Source organism: Triturus cristatus, chromosome 9 (assembly GCF_964204655.1).
Source record: "Triturus cristatus chromosome 9, aTriCri1.1, whole genome shotgun sequence".
In the NCBI taxonomy this organism is placed as follows: domain Eukaryota; kingdom Metazoa; phylum Chordata; class Amphibia; order Caudata; family Salamandridae; genus Triturus; species Triturus cristatus.
This window is the reverse complement of record NC_140592.1, coordinates 429,423,552-429,451,222: the sequence shown is the minus strand read 5'-3', so window position 1 is coordinate 429,451,222 and position 27,671 is coordinate 429,423,552. Positions and strand designations below refer to the sequence as shown.

The 27,671-nt window shown below is 42.1% G+C and overlaps 1 protein-coding gene across 1 annotated transcript in view; it reads left to right on the top strand.

The window, feature by feature from the left end:
- LOC146798095 (cytochrome P450 2G1-like) overlaps positions 1 to 27,671 on the top strand; it is an 899,064-nt gene that overhangs the window by 327,409 nt on the left and 543,984 nt on the right. The window contains exon 4 of the mRNA XM_085625314.1: positions 16,517 to 16,677. Coding sequence (XP_085481440.1) covers positions 16,517 to 16,677 — 161 coding nt within the window. The remainder of the gene's footprint in view (positions 1 to 16,516; positions 16,678 to 27,671) is intronic.

Genomic DNA, 27,671 nt, shown 5'->3' with positions numbered 1-27,671 from the left:
TGTGATTTTAACTCTCACCTGTGCACATCTCCCTGCCAGCGCGCAGTGGACCCACGCCGAGGAAAACAAGCACCACGCCGACATTACCGGCGAGTTTGCTGGCCACGCCCCCTTCTCAGGCCACGCCCCCTGACCGCCCTATTTAAGGAACGCTGATCACCAGCGCCCTTAGATTACATATCTCCTGAGGCGGAAGCCGGGAGTAGGCGATTTGCTGCTAATTTCTTCTTTTAAAATTGAAAACTTGTTGTGATTTTAACTCTCACCTGTGCACATCTCCCTGCCAGCGCGCAGTGGACCCACGCCGAGGAAAAACAAGCACCACGCCGACATTACCGGCGAGTTTGCTGGCCACGCCCCCTTCTCAGGCCACGCCCCTAGCGTCATACCCCAATCATATAAAAATGTGTCACTCTAGGAAGCGCAGCGGACGAGCGCAGCGGGCACGCCGTTTGCGCGCCGAAGGCGCGCCTAAGGCAAGCCCGTCTGCGCCCGTCCGCGACGGGCCGGGACCAGGGGCCATAACCCCTACTTCTCTCGTCACGCAAACTCGGTATTATGCCTCCGAGGAACTCAGAACCATCAGCTCTCAGGGAATCCTGCCCTGCGCTCATAAATATGGCCCGCTAGACCTACCGTCCCAATGCAAGGTTTGCAAAACTCACCTCAAACCTAAACCCTCTACACCAAACCAACAACTTTTTCGACTATTCCTGCTGAACTGCAGGTCTCTTCCTAGACACTGCACAGAGATTTCCCTATTAATCGAAGAGGAAAAACCAGACGCTCTCTTTCTAACGGAGACTTGGCTAACCCCTCACTCTGACCCCGAGTTGGTCCAAATCCTGGGGCAGGAATATCAAATTGTAAGACTGGACCGGGAACTTGACAGAGGGGGTGGACTAGCCATCATTTTTAAAGATTGTTTTACCTGTCGCTGCACTCCCAACCCCTTTCCGGAATGTGAAAGTATGTCCTTTACTTTGGATTTCTCTCCCAATTTGAGCTTTTCCGGGACTCTTATATACCGTCCACCAGGCACTCCCAAACAGTTTTATGAAACTTTGCCACCACTAGTCGCCGATCTGGCCCTATCGCCCTCCAACTACACGTTATTGGGTGATCTCAATATACACTTTGATGACCCCAATAATTCCATCGCCAACAAACTAAGTAGGGACCTCTCTGCTTTGCAGCTGCTCCAGCTGGTCTCATCTCCTACGCATACGAAAGGCCACTTGCTGGATCCAGTTTTCAGCAACTGCACACATTTGAAGGCTCGTCCCCCCATAGCACTTCCCTGGACAGACCATGCCCTAGTCCCGTTGCTCTGGACAACAGAGAAACTTATACCCCCTACACCCACTGTCCAAGAAACTCGAATTTGGTCTAAAATACTGCTGGCCCAGTGGACCCAAGAATTACAAAAATCCATTCCTTCAATCGGTCAGACTCCCTCACAGGCCAATGAAACATTCAATGAATGGATTCTGAGTTCCCTAAACGCCACGCTCCCCCTGAAGAAAACAGTTTTTAAAAAATCCAGAACTTCAGCTCCCTGGTACTCCACCGAACTAAGGGAGAAAAAGCGTTTTTGCAAGAGACTGGAACGTAAATGGCGACTAGGTTACGCGGAAATAGATAAAACTATCTACAGAGACGCCATCAGGTCATACAAAAAAGACATAAAAAGTGCGCAATCCTCATACTACTCCAACCAGATTGCAGAGGCTAGCTCCAGCTCAAAAGAGATATACAAAATAGTAAAAAGCCTCATCACCCTCCCCACACCCCCGTCTATAACGGAGAACCCAGAGCTCCGCTGTGAAGACCTGGCTAATTTCTTCTCTCAGAAAATTAACCTTATATACTCATCCTTCCCTTCTACAGACCAGACTGCTCTGATTAAAGCAGCCCCTTGTCCCCCTCAAATCCACTCACCCAATCACCCTCCGGTGTTGGCGGAATCCCCCCAGTTGCAGGCAGATTACCCACCCAATCACCCCCCGGTGCTGGCGGAATTCCCCCAGTTGCAGGCAGATCACCTCACTTTCCTCATGCGCCAGGTGAAGTCGGGTTCCCCTAGAGACCCAGCACCCCCATATGTTCTAGTCTCGGCGTTTCAAACCATCCTCCCCACACTGCTTGAAGTACTCAACACCTCGATTACCACCAGCATAGTACCAGCAGCATGGAAGCAGGCTATGGTGAGGGCCCTGATTAAAAAACCAAATCTTGACACCAAGAACCTCAACAATTACCGCCCGATCTCCTTGCTGCCTTGGGCAGCCAAGATCCTGGAGAAACATATAAATAGCATAATAACAACTTTTCTCGAACAACACCAACTTCTCGACCCATCCCAGACTGGCTTCCGCCCCAAGCATGGGACCGAGACGGCACTGCTGGCAGTCACAGAGGAGTCCAGGAGAATCTTAGATCGGGGAGGATCGGTGGCAATCATCCTCCTCAATCTGAGCGCCGCATTTGATACCGTTAACCACGGTATCCTTCTGCGGCGTCTCCTGGACACCGGAATATCTGACAGAGCTCTGGAGTGGCTCAAGTCCTACCTGAGTGAAAGATCCTTCCAGGTGTTTGAGGGCAATGTCACTTCCTCCAGCAAGCCTCTGGGATGTGGGGTCCCACAGGGATCTTCATTGAGCCCGACGTTATTTAACGTCTACATGAGGCCACTGGCTGAGATCGTCCGTCCGTTCGGTATCAAGATCATCACCTACGCGGACGATACTCAGCTGGTGGTCTCCCTGGCACAGGCGGGCGGTACGTCGGCAAATGTAGATCTTGCAGGCTGCCTGGATACGGTCAAATGCTGGATGACCAAGTCTTGTCTCAAACTTAATGGAGACAAGACAGAGCTCATGCTCCTGGGTCACATTCTACCATCGACCATAGACAATCTCTGGCCCACCAGCCTAGGTCTGGCCCCAACACCCAAAGACGCCATTAAGAGCCTTGGTGTCTGGCTCGACAGGTCCCTGTCCTTTGACCAACAGGCTACAAAACTTTCTGCCACCTGTTTTGGTATCCTGAGAGTCATTAGGAAGATTTTGCCTCTACTCCCCTTTGGAGCAAGAAAAACCGTAGTCCTGGGCCTGATCCAGTCGCGGCTGGACTATGGAAACGCATTATATCTCAGAGCTCCCGACTTCACCTTGCGCAAACTACAATTAATACAGAACTGCGCAGCCAGAACACTCTTACAAATCCCTCGCAGATCCTCAGTAAAGTCCGGACTGAGGAAACTGCACTGGCTCCCTGTAAAGGAAAGAGTAGACTTCAAATCACTCTGCATCGCACACCAGACTTTCTGGTCGCAAGGCCCGACCATCAACCTCCCTCTCATCACACCCTATATACCCACCAGACAGTTGCGCTCCACTTCTGCAAATCTAGCCATTGTACCGCAAACAAAGAAATCAAGATCCGGAGGCCGCTCTTTCTCCTTCAATGTGGCTAAAAAGTGGAACGCCCTACCCCAGCATCTCAGATCAAACCCCGACATTCTCTCTTTTCGCAAACAGCTGAAAACGCTCCTGTTCACCACATAACCATGGTACTGAATCTGCCTTCCTCCTTACTCAAACTTCAGAGATATGCTTAGCGCTTGGACGCCTCAGGGCAGCTACCCGCGCTTTAGAAATCCGAATTCATTCAATTCATTCATTCTTTTAGTGAGGTAGGCTTTAGGGCATGAACTGCTTCAAAGTAGTATGCACTATGCATGTAGTGTTTTAACGATCGTCACACTTGTGGTTCAGGGCTATAGTTTCTTAGTCAGTTTTTATATAAAATGTGTTTGTACAGTAATGGAATAGTATAAATTTGAAAGTTATTAATATACATTTATTTGTGATTCTTTTTTACAATACAGAACAGGAGTGTTTCTCTTCTGTTTGCACTCTTCTCGTGCAAGATTGTTTGGATGAATGGTCCTTAGGTGTTTCATTATACTTGCTGTGCCGCACGAGTATTTTTTGTTAGGATCCCCTCGTAACAGAATTCTTTGGCAAATTTAGCAAGTGATGAAGGTGGCATTGGTCTTTGTTTGCCCCTTGGGAAAAGTAAAAAAATTCCTCACCACTGAAGAAAAACGTTGTGGGTGTGGTGCCTTCTGCAAAAAAAATTCCTCAGATTCGGTAAATATTTTAAAGCGGCAATATTTACAGCTTTTGTAAGTTAAACTTATAAAATTTTGTTAGCTGGATGCATTTTATATATCTGTGATTTGTTTCTTGTGGTATTTTGTTGAAAATATCATGTTGGTTTTTTTCAACAATCTTTCTGATTTTCCAGGTCTGTCGTCGACATCCATGATTCCCACAGGAGGGTTCCGCCTTGTTGTTTTGTATTATTGTTGTTACATTTTGTTTATTAGTTTATTGTTCATATATTTGTTAATGAAAAAAAAAAGTTTGAAAATAGTTTATCGTTTATATATTTATTATTATAAAAAAGAAAGTTTGAAAACAAAATTAATAACGTTTTTGGTTGTTCTCTTAACTGCTGTGCGACTCTTTCTTGTTCTTTTTTTTTTTTTTTTTTTTTTCAATATTCCTCATACTGCAATGTAGTGGATCTGGAGTTATCGGGGACCCAATTCTCTGTTTTCCAGAACATCCCAATTCTCCGAATTTCGGAGGGATACATTCTGTGGATTCTGTAGAGTAGGGTCCCCTTTCGTCCGTATCACTTCCAATACACACTGGGGGAGCTGACCACTCTGGCCACTCACACAAGCATTATGCTTGTGATTTTATTGCCATTGCATAATCATTGGAAATAAATGGGTCCATGCTTGATTATGACATAGAAATATAGGATTAATTTGCGAATTGGGAAACTTCCCATATTTACCAATACTCGTGCCTTTTACTGGGTTTCCCTCCCCTATCCCATTTGTTTATTCTGTTAATTGAGGCCACCCAATCCAGATGTGTGGGAGGGGCTGGTCTTATCCATTTTAAGCAGAGTTCCCTTCGTGCAAGCAAAATCATTATAAACAAAAGATTCTCTTCCTTCTTAGTTAGCGTTATTGGCATATCATGTCTACTGACCCCAAAAATAACAAGATCTATACTTACTTTAACTGGTCTTCTTAATACCAACTCTATGGTTTTACTCACTTCCTGCCAGAATCCTTCGATGTGAGGACATTGCCAAAACATATGCACATCATCTGCTCTTGGTAGAGCACAGTTGGGGCATAATTTCGTAACGGATCCTCCAAAACTAGAGAGACGCTTCGGGGTCCAGTATGCTCTATGGGAAGTAAAAAGATGATTTCTCTTTAAGGTAGCAGACTTCACAATAGACCAGCATTTGTTCATTGATACTTGCCACAAGTCTTGGAGATCCAGCGCCGGCAGATCTTTCCCCCAGATCACATCGGGAATCAGAAACTCAACCTCTCCTGCTTTTACCAGTGCCCAGTACCATGTTGCTATTTCTTTTTTCTTCGGGGGATTCTTTATCATGATTGTTTCCACAGTCCTGTTTCCGGAAAATTTCTCCTTCAGTGTTTTTGCCCAGCTAGTGAGCTGATAATATTTAAATTTTGAAGGGACTGCACTCGAATTCATAAGCAAAGTTCCCCAGTCTATTATGCTATTACCAACCAGTAACTGGCCCCATACACGAAATCCAGAGGATTTAAGAGGTATTGCCAAGCTGTCTTTGAGGCATTCTGGTGTTCCTGGGGAGTCCCATATGGGCGCGAACTCACTATAATATGGAATATTTAGAGTGCACCTAATTTGGTACCATAGCTTAGCTGCTGCTCTCAAAGTCTTCAGTTTCACCTTTTTGAAGTATTTTGGATGACCATATTTAAATAGAAAGTGGCCAGTGTTTCTAGTCATTGCTTTAAGGTGTTCTGGATACAAATCATAGTTGTTTAGTAGAACCCTCATATGTTTGAATTGGAAGGCTCTATAATATTCCACTAGGTCTGGGCTGGCAATTCCTCCTTCTGCTTTCCTTCTTCGTAGTTTACTCCAGGCTATGCGTGTACTTTTAGCCGACCAAATAAAGCTCGCTATTTCTCCTTGTATTTTTTTTAGTGTTTCCCTCTTAAATTCCAATGGAATTGCGCTAAATAGGAATGTGTATTTTGGAAGGATAGACATCTTGATTATGTTGGATCTGCCTAAGAAGGTTTAAGGAAGACCTCCCCATGTTTTCAATAACTTTTTCACGTCAGCTGTTACTCTGTCCATATTTATCTCAGGTATCTTCTCTAGATTTTTAATCAGATCTACCCCCAAGTACCTGATTTTTTCCCTGGTATAGATATTATCTACCTGGGAATTCCAACTCATTATCTCCGTTTTTAATTGGTTAGTCTGATAACCTGAAACCCTCCCAAAATTTCTTAAGGTGTCATCAATGGCTTGGACAGAACCTGCATAGTTGCTCGTAAAAATCATCACATCGTCTGCATATAAGGCTATTTTTTTCCCAGGACTGGAATATGAATGGTGTTATTTCCGGGTGGACTCTGAGCCTGTTTGCCAGAGGCTCAATATATAAATTAAAGAGAAGGGGAGACAAGGGGCATCCCTGACGGGTCCCTCTACATATATGGATATTTTCTGTTAAATTCCCGTTAATTAGGACCTTAGCTCTTGGTGCTCGATACATTTTTTTAATTGCACCCTGAAAATTTTCTCCCAGATTATATTTTGCTAGAGTAGCATTCAAAAATGCCCAGTTTACTCTATCGAATGCCTTGGCCGCATCTAGTGTTATTATTGTCAGGGGAATTTTTTCAGTTGTTGCTATGTCTATTGACCCGATAAGCTCCTGCATAAGATCTTGTAAGTGCCTACCCCTTATAAAGCCTTTCTGATCTTCTTTTACCAGATTTCCTGCTATATTACCAAGCCTCTTTGCTAGAATTTGTGTATAGATCTTATAATCACAATTTAGTAAGCTTATCGGGCGGTAAGATTCACATTTAACTGGATTTTTACCGGGTTTTAACAGGATACTTATTGTGGCGTCATTCCAGGAGTCAGGAAGTCTCCCCTTCTCAAGATAAATTATATTTAACAAGTTTGTAAGCGGGGGAACTATAATCTCACTAAGTGTACTATATAATTCATTAGGGAGGGCATCTGGGCCTGCTGCTTTACCTCTCTTCAGGCCTTTCATCACTTCTTCTACCTCTTCTTTAGTAATTGGGGCATTCAGATCTTCTTTTTCGATGTTTGTTAACTCAGGGAGTTCCAAATTGAGTAGATATTCTTCTAAGGCCTCATCCCTTGGAATGGTATCTTCAGTATATAAAGAAGAGAAGAAGTCTACAAATTCTTTCATTATTACCCCTTCTTCTGAACAAGGGACTGTACCGTCTTGTGGTAAAATATTGAGTATCTTATTTCTATTGGTGTCGATCTTCGTTTGCCAAGCTAACAACTTACTACAGCCCTCCCCATATTCATAGTGAGCGAGCTTGCTTACTTCCCATCTTTCTCCAACCTTACTTTCTAGGATTCCTGTTAGTCTTTCCTCGTGTGCCGCTTTGTCTGCTTCCAGCTTCTTTTTCTTATCCAGGTCTACCTCATCTTCTATTAGTAACTCTGAGTCTTTAATATCGGCTTCCAACCTTCTGATATCTTGTTTTGATAATTTTGTTTTATAGGCGGCCAAACTAAGTATTTTCCCCCTAATAACAGCCTTGTATGCGTCCCATGTGATTTGAGGAGAAACTCCCTCTTTATTATTCTCAAAAAAACTCACTGACTCCTTTCTTAGAGTCTCAACGACATGCGTATCATTAAAAATGGTCTGATCTACCGTCCATCTCATGGTAGTCTGTTCCTTACCCAACTGAGTTTTGAGTAGGATGGCAGAATGGTCTGAGAGTAAGGCTGGTAGGTGCTCAACCTTATCAATTTTACACACTATCGTTTTTTCCACCAAAAAGAAGTCAATTCTGGACTGATGACCCAGTCTTTTGTTTTTAAAAGTGAACCGGTAGTTTTTATCTCCTTTCTCCTTCCAGATATCTTTTCTATAGATTCCCAACCATACCCTCATTTTTGGGAGATTAATATATTTCATTGGGGGTAGGCGATCTATTTTGGGGTCCAGAATTAGATTGAAGTCTCCTCCTAAGACCACTGGAGATACAGACGACAATAAAAGAGTATATACATTTTGTAACGAAGTGGGGTCATCTAAATTCGGCCCATAATACCCAGCTATCGTGTATGGGGAGTTGTGAATTCTGACCGTAGCAATTGCCCACCTACCTTTTTTATCTACTTCAATTCTCTCGATTCTTACTTTTACAGACTTTTTAAAGAGTATAGCTACCCCTTTTACCACACACTCCTGATCTGTGCAGACATAGCAATCTACCCATCTCATTTTTTTTATAATATCATCCCATTCCTTCTTTAATAGATGTGTCTCTTGTCATATTATAATCTCACAGTCTGTTACCCTTAAGTACTCAAAAATTCGACGCCTTCTGCTTGGTAGCCTTAAACCATTTACATTCCAAGATATAATATTAACATTTCTTCCAGACATTTCTTTTCTCTCCTAGTCTTGCAAACTGGTTTACCCAGTTTTCTCTTAACTGACCTTGATGGGTCTTAATAGCTCCCATTACTTTTTTTATTGTTTTTTCTGCATTCTGAGGATATTTTTTCAATTTTTTCCCTAATTTGCACCCCACCCTTGTGCATTTTTTTTTACTTTTATATTTTTTGAAAGATAGAAAACCCACCCTGGGGAAGCCTCCCTCTTTATTTTTTTGGGGTATATTGATAGCCCCTTCTGAGCTCCATGACTGCCCGTTTTTTGTTTTTCCTCCCATTTTAGCTTATGTAGACTTTTTTTTTGGATTGGGTGAAATGTATAGAATTCATTTTTATATTCGGAAAAATATTCGGACACACAATCTCTGAAATAAGTCACCAAGAGCTAAAATCAAACTATCATACTCTCCTATAGGAAATAAGGTTCGAACTCCAGTAGACAGCCCTGACTAGCTTCTTGCTTGGTCTTTCATTTGTTCAAGAAAAAGTGCGACTTCGGCGGGATCTCTAATATTATGCATTTTATTGCGCCTCATTATTCTGAGGCTAGCCGGGAACTTCATTTGTACTGAGGCTCCTAAACTTTTTAGTTCCTGCATATATTGCCCGAGTTCCCATTGTCTATCTTGAGTAGATTTTGAGATGTCCGATCTAATCCTGAATGTCCAGTCAGCTTTATTATGAGGGCCTTTTTTTAGTGCCTCACTCAGGATTCTTTCTTTAATGCTGTATGTTTTAAAATTTACTAAAATTTTTCTTGGGTTTTTCCTCTCTTTGTTTCTGCCAAAGGGGTCAAGGTGAACTCTTTGAATGTCATCATCTAATCCTGATTCTTTTGTCCATGGAAATTGTTCCTCGAGTAGCTGGACTATAAATTTCTTAGCGTCTACTCCTTCTTTTCCTTCGGGGACATTTAGTATTCGTATGTTGTTTTTTCTTGCCTGATTCTCCAGGGATTCCAATTTTTCACTTGTACTTCTTTTACTCTCTTTTAGAGCTCTTATGTCTTTTTCATTTTGTTCAACTTTTTTAGAAAGCCCCTCAACTGTTGCTTCGACTTCAGTAACCCGGTCATTCAAAGCACTCATCTTGGTATCTAAGGCCTCACATACCTCACGGATTTTGCTCTGATTCATCTCTGATACTGCAAATTTTGCCCTCATTTCCACCAGCATCTTCTCCAGGAACTGATCCGTTGGGCTTAACCCTGAGGTCAGGGTTTGTGAATGGTCCCCCGAGAACTTCGGGGGACCATTCACAAACCCTGACCTCAGGGTTAAGCCCAACGGATCAGGTATGAATTTGGTTGATCATCTGCCGGGATCAATTGGGGGCCCACCAGCTCATCTACCGATGTATTAGGCTGAGCTGGCTGAGCTAGCATGACTGGAGTAAAGGGGTCAGTAACTACCTTAGACATCAATAAAGAGGAATCGGGTGTAGGTGGTATAACACTATTAGGATGAGACCCGGTTAGTGCAGGAGCAGCAGGCAAGAGATTTATCACTGCTGGGGGGGGGGGGGATCGAAGGAGGGACAGTTTTCGTGGAGTTGATCCCTTTTGCTAAGCTCTTTCGACTTTGTTCTTGGATGTTGAAGAAGGATCTGAGAGAAGGGGTCACTCTAGGGGGGGGTACCGTACTTCCACTCCTCCCTGATTCTTTTCGAATTCTTCCTTTCGTATAAAAACTGTTAGAGTCCAGCTTACCCTGTTTTTTTGAACTTCTCTTTGTACTGCGAGGGGCAATATGTTGTTTAGGGTCTACAGGGATTGCGTTTTGGAAAAAGTCCCTATTCCTCAGGCAGTAGGTAGACCTGCCTTTCTCCTGCTCAGTGTTTGTTGTTTCTCCCGTAGCTTGTGTTTTAGGTTGTGCCTCCTCTATTTGAGTTGGTACACTCGGTCCTCCAGTCTTCGTTGTTTTTAGGCAGCTTACCCACCCACCCTCACTTCTTGCACTTTCGATAGTGCTTGATCTTAACATCCAGAGCGGAACACTGACAAATTTCAATGAATTGATAGTACTTTTCTCCCCACGCTCATTTAAAGTCAGAAAAGCCCCTTTTGTAACATTGGTAGGCGGATTAACCACTTTATTTTCTGATATTTCTCTTTCCAGTGTGTTCTGCGCACTAACCAAACTCTCTTGATCACTACTTTGCTTAAGGGTCAACTCTCCCTGATCTACAAAGATTATGTGTCCTCCTATACACGTCTCTAAATACTTTCTACTATTTGGAGAAAGACTCTGCAATCGCTGCTGCCGATCTCCAGCTATGCTCAGCGTCTCGCACCCTGCTTTACCTTCCGCTGTCGTGAATGTTCTGTCTCTTCCCCCGTTACCCCGGAACAGAAAGGACACTCTGCTCGCGGCTCGCTGAACGGCTTTGCGAGCTTTTTGAGCAGCACTCCACACCCCTGACAGAGCAACCTCTGCCTCTCCCGCTTCACTCGTCGAAGTAGGGGGTACGGAATACGGAGAGTCAAGTACAAACATCAAGGTCCTCCAACTCTGTAAATTTCTGGGGATAGATGCGATTACCTCCGGTTTCCTCCGATGGCTTGTGTCTCGGACATGTCCATGTACAGAAAGTGCGGTAAGTGTGTCTCTGTGTTTTGGTGTGGCCTGCCACAAGGGCCGCAGCAGTCGATGTTATAAAGTGGCATGCACCACCTCCAAACGGCACTGTGATGGTGTAGTTGGAATGCAGCAGGACATGCGCGATTAGGAATTACAATGGTGTACCGTAAGAGTGCACGAGATACAACAGCGCACCGTACAAAAGTGTGGGGGCTCGTGTGAGGGAGGAGCAGCTGTTTGGCAACATAACAGACAGTGAACTCGCCCATGTGCCATGTGCTGGACATCTCATCCATGATGACCACGGTCGCAGACATCCCACAACAGCAACGACTGGCCTTTGTACACATCTTGTATGAATGCAGCGTGGTTTTCACTTCTATGCTCGTTCAGTGGTCTGATGTTGGCGGGTTGTTTGACTTGTGCTCCTTGTTGGTGTGTTTCATTTTGGCCATTGTTAGTCTATATGTGTGTTGTACTTAATTGTGCATGTGTGCCATTCTGCCCATCTCCCCCCCTCCCGCCACTCTCTGCTTCTTCCTCTTCTTAGTGCTTTTGTGTCTATAATTTTGTTGCTGCATACATAAATACATGTAAAGAATAAATTAGAATAGTTCCTTGATTCTTTTAGGTTTCAAAACTTCTCTATTGGTTTCTTTTTAATTTTCCATATGAACCGTTTTTTAAATATTCAACAACACATAGAAGTCAGAAGTGCAACGTATTCTATCAACACACTTTCTAGAACATTCTACAATACGTGCAGGTTAAAAGTTCATCAATTTTTTAAAACTTTACGTATTTTTGTGTAACATTTTCTTGAACATTTAATGACACGTGCAGGTTAAAATTTGACGATTGTTTTAAGTTCGAACAGTGCCTTCCAAATGCAAGTAGCAGGTGTGGTTGAGCTGAGCAAATTTTATCCTATGATATGTACTCCACGTTGAAACTGCTTTTTCTTAACTAATCACAAAGATGCTTTTCCACAAAACTAATGTGCACCCTACTTTTAAAAAAGAATGCTTTTCATGATATCTTTAGAGATAAGTTATAGATAGGAATTAGCATTGAAAAATCCTTTGAAATTCACTGAAAAAACCATAGGTTTCAGGGGTGTTATAGTTAGGAATTGGCATTTAAAAAACCTTTGAAATTCACTGAAAAAACCAAAGGTTTCAGGGGCGTTATAGTTAGGAATTGGCATTCAAAAAACCTTAGAAGTTCACTGAAAAAACCATAGGTTTCAGGAGTGTTATAGTTATCTGGACATTTCCCTCGTACAAAAACCTAGAAATTCCCCTATTATAGTTAGTTCACCTAACTATAACTCGCGCCCCCGCAATGCACTGCTGATGACGTCACATATTGCATCACTCATGACATGATCTTGTACGGAGTGACTGTAAGTATGAGTGTATGTAGACCTAAGAGTTAATAAGTGGGTATGTAGTTATTGGTATTGGAGTATCTATTGTTTTGAGAATGGACGTCTGAAATTTTGAGTTTGTGTATCAACGGTTAAATTAGGGTGTGAGAAGATGCAGTAATTTATCACATGGATGATGTCATCAGTGATGTCATCAGTGATGTCATTTGAGATGTCATCAGTGATGTCATCAGTGATGTCACTGACCATGTCATGAGTGATGTAATATGTGACGTCATCAGCAGTGCATTGAAGGGGCGCGTATAGTTAGCTGAACTAACTATAACAGGGGAATTTCTAGGGTTTTGTACGAGGGAAATGTCCAGCTAACTATAACACCTGTGAAACCTATGGTTTTTTCAGTGTATTTCTAAGGTTTTTTGAATGCCAATTCCTAACTATAACACCCCTGAAACCTTTGGTTTTTTCAGTGAATATATATATAATAACTCACAGTTGCTATAGAGAATATAGGAGATATCCAATAGGGGGTTTATATTAAAACTTTTCCAAATTAAATCTATAATCCAGCATTTTTAGAGAGCATGGTGTTTAAACATATGCAAGTATGCCTGCCCTGGTCCTTTACTGTGGTAATGGATTGGTACATAAATAATCCGCAAATGTTGATATTTGTCCCACAGTGGGTGAATTGTAACATCTCAGTATTTGAAGAACATAGTAAAAATTAATTTTAAAAACAAATTATTTAAAATAATTTAGAAAGAATCAAAAATAGGAACAATTTTGAAATTGAAATGTATTTGTTATATATTTTACCAGTTCTAAAATATAAAATTACAATTAAAGAGATTAAATTTAATCAGTATAAAATGAATAAAATATATATTTTAGAAGGTGTTCTTTGAAAACCTTCCAGCCATTTTCTCTAATAAACCAAACATCCCACTACAAAAAATATTAAACAATATTTAGTTTTTAAAAATACAAAAAACTTCTAATTAAAATAAATATAATTAACATTTAAATTGAACCAATCTATTTTTCAATTTAATGTATAAAATAAAAACTTAACAGAAGAATTTAACAAACATATTATAAAACCATTGCTTGCCACTCGCCAACAAAATGTTCCCAAACGTGGCACGAGGCAGGGATTTGAGGGGTAGAACTCCTTGATTAACAAAGCAATCCACTGGATCCGCTATGTTAGGGGCTGTTGCTCGGTAATCAGATACGACATTACTAGGGCGTTTAGATGCACAGTACCAGGACAACCACTAGATTGCATTGAGCTGATATTAAAAGGATCAGATTTGGCTGAAAATCTCCTCGCCCCCTGACTCTTCCTCTATTCAATTCAGGCGCTCTACTCCCCACGTGCCAGCTCCGATCCTATCGCTGGACAGAAGACCTAGCAGCTCCAATTTAGTTCATAATGACTGACTTCTGGAGGAAGTCCATTGGTCCTCCAGATTATATCTCTCCCGTTCATGCCAGGGTAACATTAGCTCGGGCGAAGAGCCCCAACAGAAGGTGCCTAACACAAATGTGAATGGTCCGCTACCTGCCGTTGGTGCAGCTAGTGCTGTTAGTTGCCTTATTGAGCTGGAGGGTGCGTCATGTTGCATGGGTACGCCTCCTAGCATAGACCATAACACTCTAACACACAAAATGCTCATGAAAGGACAAGCATCTTTAGCAATATTATCCTGGAATGTTGCTGGTTTAAAACAAAAACCTGATGACCCGGATTGGCATAGTTACATAGAAAAATTTGACATCTGCATTTTCCAAGAGCATTTGATTTGGTACCACAGGCAAATCTCTGGAGAGTGTTGGTTGAAATAGGGTTGCCACACAACTTGTTAGAAATCTTAGTTCGGCTGCACTCCTCAACACAGCTCAAGATAGGTGGAGGGATAATACTCAGTTCACTGAGCAATTCCCTGTCAACTGTGGAGTGAGGCAAGGGTGCGTCCTAGTGCCCACGCTATTCTCTATTTTTATTAATGAAGTGATTGATTATCTAGCTATGGATGTATGTGATGCCCCAAAGGTGGGGGATTGTAGAGTACCAGCAATACTCTTTGTGGACAACACTCTACTAATCTTTAAATCCCCCCTTAGTTTGCAACAATTGCTGAATAATTTTACCAAATTTTGTAAGGAGCATGGCTTGGTACTAAATGAGGCAAAAACCAAATATATGATTTTTTTTAAGGGAAACTCCAAGCCATCCAAAAGACAAATGTACGTAGGAGACAGCTCCCTCGAGCAAGTTTATGCATTTGGTTATTTGGGCATTCATCTAACCGCAAATTTAAGTTTGGCACCACAAATTGAAAAAAAACAATTATCACTAATTCAGCAAACTGCTCATCTAGGCAATATACACAAAAAAACACTGTCAAGAAAAGCGCCCCCAGTGTTAGAAATGTATAATACCAAAATACTCGGGGGAAACGCTCTATGAGGCTGAATTGTGGGGTATTGTAAATACAAACTCCCTCACCCTGGTAGAAAACAGGTTCATTCGATCAATGTTAAATCTACCCATTAGCACTCCTGTGGCTCCCTTGTTTCTAGATCTGGGTCAAAAATAGTTATTGCACAAAATGGGCTACAAGCAAATAATGTTCTGGCACTGCCTGTGGTCGGTAAATGATCTCACTCCATATAGAGCCGATACAATAGATCTCTTAAAGCGAACCCAGGTTAACTCTATCCCACGGTTTAGTTGTTTGAAGTATCTATTGAAGAGCCTTGGGATGGAGGAATACTGGTCCACCCTGCAAAACTGGGACTCATCTCAAAATGTAGAGTCACAACGATGTACTGGGATACTATTGTGGAGAAGGAGGGGGCCAAACTGGTGGGCACCTTGACCCAAGATTTTATGAATTTTAAATTTGCCCCTTTTTATGAGAAAACTATTGATGAAATTGTACCACCGTTGACACAGAAATTATTTATCCAATACTGTTTTAAAACTTTGCCAATTAGAGTGTTCTGTAATTAATGGTGTAGCGATGCCTTTGCAGATGATCAATGTCCTGCATGTAAAGCATGCCCAGAGTCAATAATCGACTTGCTATTTTTCTGCCCTTATTAAAAAAATCTGCGGACTAAGTGGATTGCGCCATTGTGTAGACTGGTTTGACCTGGCACTACTTGGAGGCTATGATAATTTTAGGTACCGATACACGCAGAGCGGTAGTATCTGTTTTGGCCAGATTTTGGCATGCACTATGGATCAAACGCTCTAAATGTATGACGTAGCTTCCTAAATGTATTGTACGTTAAAAACGGGGCTGTTTTTTATTATTTTCTTTCAACTTCATACTGCTCTTAAATGCTGTATATTGTATTTTGTATATTGCTTTTATTACTTTTATATTGCACTTCACACTTTATAAGATCTTTGTGATCAAAAATAAAGTATTTGATGATGCTGATAAATAAATTTGAATCACAATATTAAAATTCAGATTTTCAGTTTAAACCGGTGCACATTTTGCATCAGCATAGTGTCCTAATATTGTATCCTAATATTGTATCACCTAATCAATTTCATTTTATTGTCAGTTCTAATTTGATAATTCATTGACAAATACAAATGCATAAGCTTAAAACACATTGTATAAAATAATGAGATAAAAAACAATTTTACAAAGCAAGCTGTGATTAAATACGTATACTATCTTTTCAGTTTCCTGATCTTTTGAGGTAGTCTCAGTTGTATCTACTTGTAATTCATAACTCTCCTCTATTTCTAGAACCTTTGTTTCACTCACATGAAAGGAAGTTCTTCATTTTGATTTAGTTAGATTTTGTTGTTCTCTGGTTTTTCTTTCTTTCAAAATTATATAGTTCTTTGTGTTATTTGTATTGCATGTTTTGTTTTTTGGCCTGAAAGGGCCATACAGCAGATCGTGTTTAAATAAATGAGAAATATTACATTTGTCATTTAGAATCACCTTTTGACCCAAGACTAATTTTGCACCTGGCTGTCTCAAACATCATCTGCTCCATAGTCTTCCATAGCCGATTTGATTATGACGATGAGGAGTTTCTCCATTTGCTCCACTTAATGAATGAGATCTTTGACCTCGTTAGCACTGTGTCAGGACAGGTAAGTGACCCTTTATTACTGTGTAAATGATGATTCTGGTTTGAAGCGTTGATGTAAGGGATGATTGAATCTATTGCAGGGGTCTATGTTTAATCATGTGGCTCATGGTTGATTTTCTACCTTTTATCCCCACATCGATAATACATTGAGCTGCATTAAGTTCTATCACAATAATCATCTGTTACTAGCACTACAGTATTGGCTCAGTGGTGAACATTCAGTTGACAAAGAGATAGACATATTAAGTGGCTTGTTGTAGGTTCAAGGTCTTTCCCAATAAGTAGACTACATGCATAACCAATGTCAGTCAGACACAAAATTAAGTGTATGTGGTTTTTAGAAAGAAAATGTAAATCCATTTACACACAGCAAAGACAAAAGATAAAATCCAGTTCTCAATTATTTGGTTACACCCTGTATTGAATTATTAAAATCAGTATCCTAGTTTTAAAATTGGTGTAAGATTGTTCTCAATAGCAAATATAGAAAATAAAACATGACTGTCAGCCATTAAGAGAGGACAAGAATTCAGAGTAAGTATAATAAAGATGAAATCCTGATCCAAAATGTGTTCTTCCAAAGAATATTTATTTAACAAAGACAAAGTATTCAGCTAAAGAAGTAAGCTACTGTAGAAGGTCAAGGAGCCGCTCACTAACTTACACATATTTAGTGAAAAAAATGTATATTAGAGATCACGACATAAGCCAATAGCTGAAAACACAAATTACATCATTAACATTCGACACCAACAAACCAAGCAAAGATGCCACACATCTTTCCCTCTCACAACGAAAAGAAAAACAAAAGGTATAGCTACAAAAATATTTGGAAAATATACCAAGAGACTCATAAAACATATCCCTAAGATCATATGAACAACCTAAACATCGATTTACTATAGTAGCACAAGTAACAGACCCATCCAGAGCTTAATCAAGAAGTCTGCAAGGACATTTTTTATACAACCACTCCTGTGAACCCGCAGATCTTATTGTGACATAAAGTCTTCTTGCATATTAAATCCAGTAACACCACCCCTAGATTGCCCCATATTGTGATCTATCTTGTTATTGTCTCAAATCTTTAAGCCAGACTTGGCTTTTCTTCTTGGCTTAATGCACACTCATGAACATACTATGTCAAATTCTCTTATCACTTTTCACTGCTGCTAGAAACTTGAATATCAACCTCATGATCCATGACATCCACCATCCAAAACGTTGGGAGACCAGAGACCACTCTTCGCCCTATCAGCATTTCATACTGAATCACTCTAGTAACGGAATGTTGTGTGGTACGATAACCTCACAACAATTCCCTAATCATTTACGAATGGAATTTTCTTCAGCCAAGAGCACAAGGAACACCTTCAAAGAATACTTTGTTAAATCTTCCACTTTGCTACTGAATTGAGGGTAATAAAATGGTGTGTGACAATGTTCAACTCCACATATATCCTCAAAATTCTTGATGACCACAGATGTAAACTGAACCCCATTGTCTGTAGGAATTTCATATGGCAAATCCAAATGACATTCTTCAAAGCTGAAATATACCATCAGGTTTTATGAATGCAGTCAGGTGGCATAAACCCTTATCCAGTTCCACCTGATGGATAGGGGTATGTAGGTGAAGCTTAGTGAGCCATTTAGATCGACCTACATATGCTATTACATTCTCAGTGTGAGGAAGATGAAAATTATCAACACAGATATTAATATTAAGACATCTAAGACTGATGCATAACTGCAAGCACTCTGTCTTCTTTTTGGCAGTCACAATTGGGGAAAGCCATAACTGTGCTTCTACTGCTTCAATTATACAACCTTCCTGCAGTTTAATGAGATTATGACTAAGTTCCCCAACACTCAGCGAAACATTGTGTATTTGTGTATAAAAGGAATGCTGTCCTCTTTCAGTTTAATCTCATGTAAACAATTTTTGATCTGACCAATTTTTTCTTTAACCCCTTCGCTGCGGCGGGAATTCCGCCGCAGCGCTGGGTGGTGTGGGGGGGCAGCGCGGTGGCGCTGTGCTCATGACGGAGCCACTCCGTCATGAGCCACGGTTGAGCTGTGCTCATGACGGAGTGGTTCCTTCATGACTCCGCCCAGTTGCATTGTCCCCCCGCACAGGCGGGGAAACAGCGCCGCGTGGGCGGAGCGGCCGCCAACGGTCGCGGCATTTCGGAACCGCTCCGTCATGAGCACACGGCAACCGTGGCTCATGACGGAGTTGTTCCGTCATGAGCGGGGAAGGGGTTAAAAACATCACTGAATTTTTTCATTGTAGTTGTAATTGTATTTATATAGCGACTACTACGCCTAATGTGGCGTCGGAGCACTTTACGAACCCAATGGATTAATTGTGGATTTGTATAGGGAACTTTATGGTTTTAATTTGAGTGGTGGACATGTGGGTCTGTCTGTTTTATTGAAAAGGATAAATGTAGGGACAGTGGAGGAAAAAGCCTGTATAGTGTGATTGGGTGATCATATTAGTTAGGGGAGGTTTGGGATGAGTCAAAGGACGGCTAGAGGAAGGAAGGGTCTACAAAGGGATATTAGAGAAATTAAAGTATTAAATGATTTTTGGGAGGGGTCAAAGGAGGGATGCAGGAGGGAAGAGTTTATAAAGTGTTATTTTGAATATCAAAGCAGTAAAATGAGGTTTGGGGTTAGTCAAGGAGGGCTAGAGGAGGGAAGAGTCTAGAAAAGATTATATGGGAGAGAGATCATAGCAGTAGAATGAGGTTTGGCTGTATCACAGAGTGGAGGTAGAAAATTTATCGAGAGAGGAATAGGATGAGATGTAGAGGTGTGCATTGGAAGGAGCTGAAGTTTTTTTTCTTTCTTTCTACAGTAGGAGTAATGTAATACATATATAGATAAATAGAACAAAGAAAAGGTTTACATGTATACAGAAAAAATTAAAGCGATATAACATTGTATTGCATACGATTCCATATGTGAAAGTATGGATAGATAGTTAGGAATTCAGACTTGCAGGTGTTGCTGGTCGTAAAAGCTAATTTAATGGTGTTTTTTATATTTTTTATGTTCTTAATGTTCTAATAGTGGAGCACTTATAGATACAATATCTAAGGTAATATTTACGTATTGTGATAGATAAATAAAATAAACAGACACCCATTAGCATCAAACCAAATAGCTTATATAAAACCTATGCAGTGACCTATTATATGCTAGGTCGCCAGTAGGTAGTTATAGTTAGGACCTCGTTTCTATTCAAAAAGCGTTTTTCTTTTTCCAATATCTTTGGCGCCGTTTGACACATCTCTGCAAAATTTTCAATACTAATGGCCCGCTCTAGTCAGCACCTGTCTTACAAGTTTCGGGGGGATTTGTCAAATTGGGGCAGAGAAAAAAGGTGGGTCCCAAAACTCGTTTTCCCCCATGTTAATTTCCATAGGAACTTTAGACAAAGCCCGAACTGCTGAACGAAATTACACCAAATTTGGCAAAAAGGTAGCTCTTGGTTCAGAAAGCGTCCTTTTTTTAAATGGTGTAAATCCATTCATTAAACTGTAAAAAAGGGTGAAAAACAAGAAAAGGGGGCAGGGGAGAAACACCCTGACCCCCTATGCCTGCTCAGGGCGTCCCACAGGGACCACCAGCCCCCAAAAAAGCATTTAAAAAATCAAATCAGCATAATTCGCACTGGGTGCACGGATCCTGCTGAGAAAATAAAAAACAAATGAAGCGCTGGCTCCCGCGCTACATTTTCTATAAGCCCCCGGGTGGGCCAGGTCCCGGGGGCACTCACTAATTAATTTGCAGGGGCCCGCTAACAAAATGAATGTGTCTGCACTGACACCTTCGGGTCTAGTTCACACTATCTAAAAAAAATACCAACAAAAAACTCATGAAACAGAAACATAGGAAATGTGCATTTTCCTGCTGTATATAGCTGTTCAATCAAAAAAAGCCTTTGCGGAAAGTATAGGGTCAAAAGCCATGGAAGTTTGTGCCGTATATAGGTGCTCAACAAATCCACACATCCCAGAACAATAGTGGGCACAAGCCACAAGGTTGTTCGGCCCCTTCTTCTTCCATACTTAACAGGTTAGAGATGTGCTGTCATTGACAGAAGTGACCCGGGCCTGTGCAAGTCATACAGAGAAATGGATACCCCTTAACCCCTTCGCTGCTAGGCCTTTTCCCCTCCTGTGCTAAGCCTTTTTTGGGCTATTTGGGGTAGTGCGCACTTAGGCCCCTGTAACTTTTTGACCACATTAGGTATCCACGGCAAATTTGCGTCCTTTTCTTCCAACATCATGAAGATTCTAAAGGTACCAAGGGATTGTGGATTCTTCTAGAGGGTTCCCAGAAATTAGTAAAAATACAGCAACATTTTGTTTTTTTGTGAAAAATGGGAAAAATTCTCTGCAAATGAAAGCGTCTGGGGTTTTCTCTGCAAATGGTATCAAAAAAGGGTTTGTGGGACTGAAATCACCATTTCTCCAGCTTTTAGGGAATTATAGATTTTTGTCAGAAAACCAACATTTTTTACACAGTTTTTGGCATTTTTCTGGGACATTCCCTATTTTTGCAATGTTTTGTGCTTTCAACCTCCTTCCAGTTAATGGTAGAAATGGGTACAACATCAATAATGGATCCTGGAAAGCTATACATTTTTGTAAATTAGACACAATTCTGAATTCAGCAAGGGGTCATTTGTCTAGATCCATCAAGGCTTCTTTATAGAAACTACCAGTTAAATATAGGAAAAATGTAAAATTTGTTGAAAAAAGCAGCCTATTGTGTCAACGTTTTCACCTGTAACTTCTTCTAATTAAGACATCTCTTTGAAAGCAATGTACCGTTACATCCGCTGGACCTTCCTGGTTGTGGGGATATATAGGACTTGTAGGTTCACCAAGAGCCCAACGAACCCAGAGTAAAAAACTGAGCAGCATTTTGTAATGGTTTTTTATAATGTTCCGGGTATATAGCATTTATTGTGGGAAAATGTGTACATGGAAAAATCGGTATGAAAGACACCTATGTATTTCTGAAATGGGAACAAATTAAAGAGTTTAGAAACAGTGCATATTTGCACATTTTCGAAATTGGGAATACTCATACTAGCATGAGAATTATTGGTCATTTTTCAAAATGACTTTTTTTTTACACAATGTCTTTCATTTGGAAGGGAGAAATGCATCAAAAATCAATAGGTAATAACAGTTGCTTTACAAATCTGAACTACCCTAAGTCTCCCGATAAAAATGGTACCTCACTTGTGTGGGTAGTCATAGTGCCCACGACAGGAAGTGGCTCAAAACCTAACGTGAACACACCACATTTTCAAAATGAAAATGTACACATTGTTTGCGAAGAGTCTAGCTGTAGTTTTTGAACCCTAGCTCTGCCGGCACCAAGGGAAACCTAGCAAACCTATACATTTTTGAAAACTAGACACCCAGGGGAATCCAGGATGGGGTGACTTGAATGCCTCCCACCATGATCTGTTACCCAGAATCCCTTGCAAACCTAAAAATTGACAAAAAAAACACTTTTTCCCCACATTTCTGTGGTGGAAAGTTCTGGAATCAGCGTGGATCCATAAATTTCCACCCACCCCGTGTTGCCCAAAGGCTTTCGAGAAAAATGGTACCTCAATTGTGCAGGTTGGCCTACTGCCCGCGACAGGAAATTGCACAAAATACAATGTGGTCACACCTCAATTTCGTAGTGAATAATGACCCTTTTTTGGCAAAGTGCCTAGCTGTAGTTTTTGAACCCTACCTCTGCCAGCAGCTTGTGAAACCTAGCAAACCTATACATTTTTGAAAACTAGACACCCAGGGGAATCCAAGATGGGGTGACTTGACTGCCTCCCACCATGATCTGTTACCCAGAATCCCTTGCAAACCTAAAAAATTGACAAAAAAAACACATTTTCCCCACATTTCTGTGATGGAAAGTTTTGGAATCTGCATGGATCCACAAATTTTCACACACCCCGCGTTCCCCAAAGTCCTGCAAGAAAAATGGTACCTCACATGTGCGGTTCGGCCTAGTGCCCGCGACAGGAAACGCCGCAAAACGCAACGTGGTCACACCTCAATTTTGCAGTGAAAAATGACCCTTTTTTGGCAAAGTGACTAGCTGTAGTTTTTTAACCCTAGCTCTGCCGGCACCTATGTAAACCTAGCAAACCTATATATTTTTGAACATTAGGCACCGAGAGGAATCCAGGATGGGGTGATTTGAGTGCCTCCCAGCAGGGTCTGTTACCCAGAATCTCTTGCAAACCTAAAAAATTGACAAAAAAACACATTTTCCCCACATTTCTGTGATGGAAAGTTCTGGAATCTGCGTGGATCCACAAATTTCCACCCACCTCGCGTTCCCCAAAGTCCTACGAGAAAAATGGTACCTCACTTGTGCGGGTCGGCCTAGTGCCCGCGACAGGAAACGGCGCAAAACGCAACGTGGTAACACCTCGATTTTGCAGTGAAAATGACCCTTTTTTGGCAAAGTGCCCAGCTGTAGTTTGTGAACCCTAGCTCTGACGGCACCTTGTGAAACATAGCAAACCTATACAGTTTATGAAAACTAGACACCCTGGGGACTCCAGGATGGGGTGACTTGACTGCCTCCCACCATGATCTGTTACCCAGAATCCCTTGCAAACCTAAAAAATTGACAAAAAAAACTGATTTTCCCCACATTTCTGTGATGGAAAGTTCTGGAATCTGCGTGGATCCACAAATTTCCACCCACCCCGCGTTCCCCAAAGTCCTACGAGAAAATGGTACCTCACTTGTGCGGGTCGGCCTAGTGCCAGCGACAGGAAACAGCGCAAAACGCAACGTGGTCACACCTCATTTTTGCAGTGAAAAATGACCCTTTTTTGGCAAAGTGCCTAGCTGTAGTTTTTGAACCCTAGCTCTGCCGGCACCTTGTGAAACCTAGCAAAACTATACATTTTTAAAAACTAGACACCCAGGGGAATCCAAGATGGGGTGACTTGACTGCCTCCCACCATGATCTGTTACCCAGAATCCCATGCAAACCTAAAAAATTGACAAAAAAAACACATTTTCCCCACATTTCTGTGATGGAAAGTTCTGGAATCTGTGTGGATCCACAAATTTCCACCCATCCCGCGTCCCCCAAAGTCGTACGAGAAAAATGGTACCTCACTTGTGTGGGTCGGCCTAGTGCCCGCGACAGGAAACGGCGCAAAACGCAATGTGGTCACACCTCAATTTTGCAGTGAAAAATGACCCTTTTTTAGCAAAGTGCCTAGCTGTAGTTTTTAAACCCTAGCTCTGCCGACACCTTGTGAAACCTAGCAAACCTATACATTTTTAAAAACCTTTCAGCCACGGGAATCCAGGATGGGGTGACTTGAGTGCCTCCCACCATGATCTGTTACCCAGAATCCCTTGCAAACCTAAAAATTGACAAAAACAACACATTTTCCCCACATTTCTGTGATGGAAAGTTCTGGAATCTGCGTGGATCCACAAATTTCCACCAACCCCGCATTCCCCAAAGTCCTACGTGAAATATGGTACCTCACTTGTGCGGGTCGGCATAGTGCCAGCGACAGGTAACGGCGCTATACGCAACGTGGTCACACCTCAATTTTGCAGTGAAAAATGACCCTTTTTTGGCAAAGTGCCTAGCTGTAGTTTTTGAACCCTAGCACTGCCGGCACCTTGTGAAACCTAGCAAACCTATACATTTTTAAACACTAGACACCGAGGGGAATCCAGGATTGGGTGACTTGACTGCCTCCCACCATGATCTGTTACCCAGAATCCCTTGCAAACCTAAATAAATGACCGAAAAAAACACATTTTCCCCACATTTCTGTGATGGAAAGTTCTGGAATCTGCGTGGATCCACAAATTTCCACCCACCCCGCGTTCCCTAAAGTCCTACGAGAAAAATGGTAACTCACTTGTGTGGGTCAGCATAGTGCCCGCGACAGGAAACGGAGCAAAACGCAACGTGGTCACACCTCAATTTTGCAGTGAAAAATGACCTTTTTTTGGCAAAGTGACTAGCTTTAGTTTTTGAACCCTAGCTCTGCCGGCACCTAGGGAAATCTAGCAAACCTATATATTTTTGAAATCTAGACACCCAGGGGAATCCAGAATGGGGTGACTTGAGTGCCTCCCTCCAGGGTCTGTTACCCAGAATCCCTTGCAAACCTAAAGAATTGACAAAAAAAACACATTTTCCCCACATTTCTGTGATGGAAAGTTCTGGAATCTGTGTGGATCCACAAATTTCCACCCACCCCGCGTTCCACAAAGTCCTATGAGAAAAATGCTACCTCACTTGTGCGGGTCGGCCCATTGCCCGCGACAGGAAACGGCGCAAAAGGCAACATGGTCACACCTCAATTTTGCAGTGAAAAATTACCCTTTTTTGGCAAAGTGACTAGCTGTAGTTTTTGATCCCTAGCTCTGCCGGCACCTATGGAAACCTAGCAAACCTATATATTTTTGATAACTAGACACCCAGGGGAATCCAGGATGGGGTGACTTGAGTGCCTCCCAGCAGGGTCTGTTACCCAGAATCCCTTGCAAACCTAAGCAATTGACAAAAAAACACATTTTACCCACATTTCTGTGATGGAAAGTTCTGGAATCTGCGTAGATCCACAAATTTCCACCCACCCCACGTTCCCCAAAGTCCTCCGATAAAAATGGTACCTCACTTGTGCGGGTCGGCATAGTGCCAGCGACAGGAAACGGCGCAAAACGCAACGTGGTCACACCTCATTTTTGCCGTGAAAAATGACCCTTTTTTGGCAAAGTGCCTAGCTGTAGTTTTTGAACCCTAGCTCTGCCGGCACCTTGTGAAACCTAGCAAACCTATACATTTTTAAAAACTAGACACCCAGGGGAATCCAGGATGGGGTGACTTGACTGCCTCCCACCATGATCTGTTACCCAGTATCCCTTGCAAACCTAAACAATTGACAAAAAAAAAACACATTTTCCCCACATTTCTGTGATGGAAAGTTCTGGAATCTGTGTGGATCCACAAATTTCCACCCACCCCGCGTTCCCTAAAATCCTATGAGAAAAATGGTACCTCACTTGTGCGGGTCGGCCTAGTGCCCGCGACAGGAAACGGCGCAAAACACAATGTGGTCACACCTCAATTTTGCAGTGAAAAGTGACCTTTTTTTGGCAAAGTGCCTAGCTGTAGTTTTTGAACCCAGCTCTGCCGGCACCTTGTGAAACCTAGCAAACCTATACATTTTAAAAAACTAGAAAATCAGGGGAATCCAGTATGGGGTGAATTGACTTCCTCCCTCCATGATCTGTTACCCAGAATCCCTTGCAAACCTTAAAAATCTACAAAAAAAACACATTTTCCCCACATTTCTCTGATGGAAAGTTCTGGAATCTGTGTGGATCCACAAATTTCCACCCACCCCGCGTTCCCCAAAGTCCTACGAGAAAAATGGTACCTCACTTGTGCAGGTCGGCCTAGTGCCCGCGACAGGAAACAGCGCAAAACGCAACGTGGTGACACCTCAATTTTGCAGTGAAAAATGACCCTTTTTTTGGCAAAGTGACTAGCTGGCGTTTTTTAACCCTAGCCCTGCCGGCACCTTGTGAAACCTAGCAAAACTATACATTTTTGAAAACTAGACACCCAGGGGAATCTAGGATGGGGGGACTTGAGTGCCTCCCACCAGGGTCTGTTACCCAGAATCCCTTGCAAACCTAAAAAATTGACAAAAAACACATTTTCCCCACATTTCTGTGATGAAAAGTTCTGGAATCTGCGTGGATCCACAAATTTCCACCCACCCCGTGTTCCCCAAAGTCCTACGAGAAAAATGGTACCTCACTTGTGCAGGTCGGCCTAGGGCCCGCGACAGGAAACAGCGCAAAACGCAACGTGGTGATACCTCAATTTTGCAGTGAAAAATGACCCTTTTTTGGCAAAGTGACTAGCTGGCGTTTTTGAACCCTAGCCCTGCCGGCACCTCGGGAAACCTAGCAAACCTATATATTTTTGAAAACTAGACACCCAGGGGAATCCAGGATGGGGGGACTTGAGTGCCTCCCACCAGGGTATGTTACCCAGAATCCCTTGCAAACCTAAAAAATTGACAAAAAAAACACATTTTCCCCACATTTCTGTGATGGAAAGTTCTGGAATCTGCGTGGATCCACAAATTTCCACCCACCCCGCGTTCCCCAAAGTCCTACGAGAAAATGGTACCTCACTTGTGCGGGTCGGCCTAGTGCCAGCGACAGGAAACAGCGCAAAACGCAACGTGGTCACACCTCATTTTTGCAGTGAAAAATGACCCTTTTTTGGCAAAGTGCCTAGCTGTAGTTTTTGAACCCTAGCTCTGCCGGCACCTTGTGAAACCTAGCAAAACTATACATTTTTAAAAACTAGACACCCAGGGGAATCCAAGATGGGGTGACTTGACTGCCTCCCACCATGATCTGTTACCCAGAATCCCATGCAAACCTAAAAAATTGACAAAAAAAACACATTTTCCCCACATTTCTGTGATGGAAAGTTCTGGAATCTGTGTGGATCCACAAATTTCCACCCACCCCGCGTCCCCCAAAGTCGTACGAGAAAAATGGTACCTCACTTGTGTGGGTCGGCCTAGTGCCCGCGACAGGAAACGGCGCAAAACGCAATGTGGTCACACCTCAATTTTGCAGTGAAAAATGACCCTTTTTTAGCAAAGTGCCTAGCTGTAGTTTTTAAACCCTAGCTCTGCCGACACCTTGTGAAACCTAGCAAACCTATACATTTTTAAAAACCTTTCAGCCACGGGAATCCAGGATGGGGTGACTTGAGTGCCTCCCACCATGATCTGTTACCCAGAATCCCTTGCAAACCTAAAAATTGACAAAAACAACACATTTTCCCCACATTTCTGTGATGGAAAGTTCTGGAATCTGCGTGGATCCACAAATTTCCACCAACCCCGCATTCCCCAAAGTCCTACGTGAAATA